This window comes from Eimeria mitis, genomic scaffold (assembly GCF_000499745.2).
Source record: "Eimeria mitis Houghton genomic scaffold, Emh_scaff248, whole genome shotgun sequence".
NCBI classification, from domain to species: domain Eukaryota; phylum Apicomplexa; class Conoidasida; order Eucoccidiorida; family Eimeriidae; genus Eimeria; species Eimeria mitis.
The window spans coordinates 21959-22523 of record NW_013570818.1 but is presented as its reverse complement, the minus strand read 5'-3'; the positions used below and the strand labels follow the sequence as shown (position 1 = coordinate 22523).

Below are 565 nucleotides of genomic sequence, written 5' to 3'. Positions count from 1 at the left end.
AGAAACACTGACAGAGACGGGCCACTATCACTATGAATGCCAGGTAAATCATTTCTTTTGTTTTTTATTTTTTTTTCTGAAACCTTAAACATCGTTTCTCCCCCCTTCGGCCGCCTGCATCCTACTCGCACGTTACTGGTCTTGTGCTTGTTTCTCTTCTTTCACTGCTGCTTTTCTCTTTGTTTTTTTCTTTTTATGCTTGTAATAATGTTGTTTTGTTGTTTTTTTGTTTATCTTTTTCTCGTGTTTTCTTCTCTCTAGCACGGCCCTGAGGAATGCTACCTAAACCGAGTGGAGGCCTGTGGCCTCGCAGTGTTGAGGGAGTCGCTGATCAACGTGTAAGTTCATCCCGACCCAGCAGCAGCAGCAGCAGCAGCAGCAGCAGGGGTAGCAGCAGCAGCGACAGTACTAACAGCAGCAGTAGCAGTAGCAGCAGCAGCAGCAGCAGCAGCACGAGCAATATCAGTAGTAGTAGCACAAGCAGCAGCAGCGTCGAGCAGCTTCCATCAGCAGACATTCACAAGCAGTACCTCCTCAGCAGCAGGGATGCCGGTTAATCCTTACT

The 565-nt window shown here is 47.6% G+C and overlaps 1 protein-coding gene across 1 annotated transcript in view; it reads left to right on the top strand.

The window, feature by feature from the left end:
- Positions 1-546: 546 nt before the first annotated feature.
- EMH_0005320 (uncharacterized protein) overlaps positions 547-565 on the top strand; it is a gene marked incomplete at both ends in the record, with an annotated part of 2654 nt that continues 2635 nt past the window's right edge. The window contains one exon of the mRNA XM_013497118.1: positions 547-565. Within this exon, the coding sequence (XP_013352572.1) occupies positions 547-565 (19 nt within the window).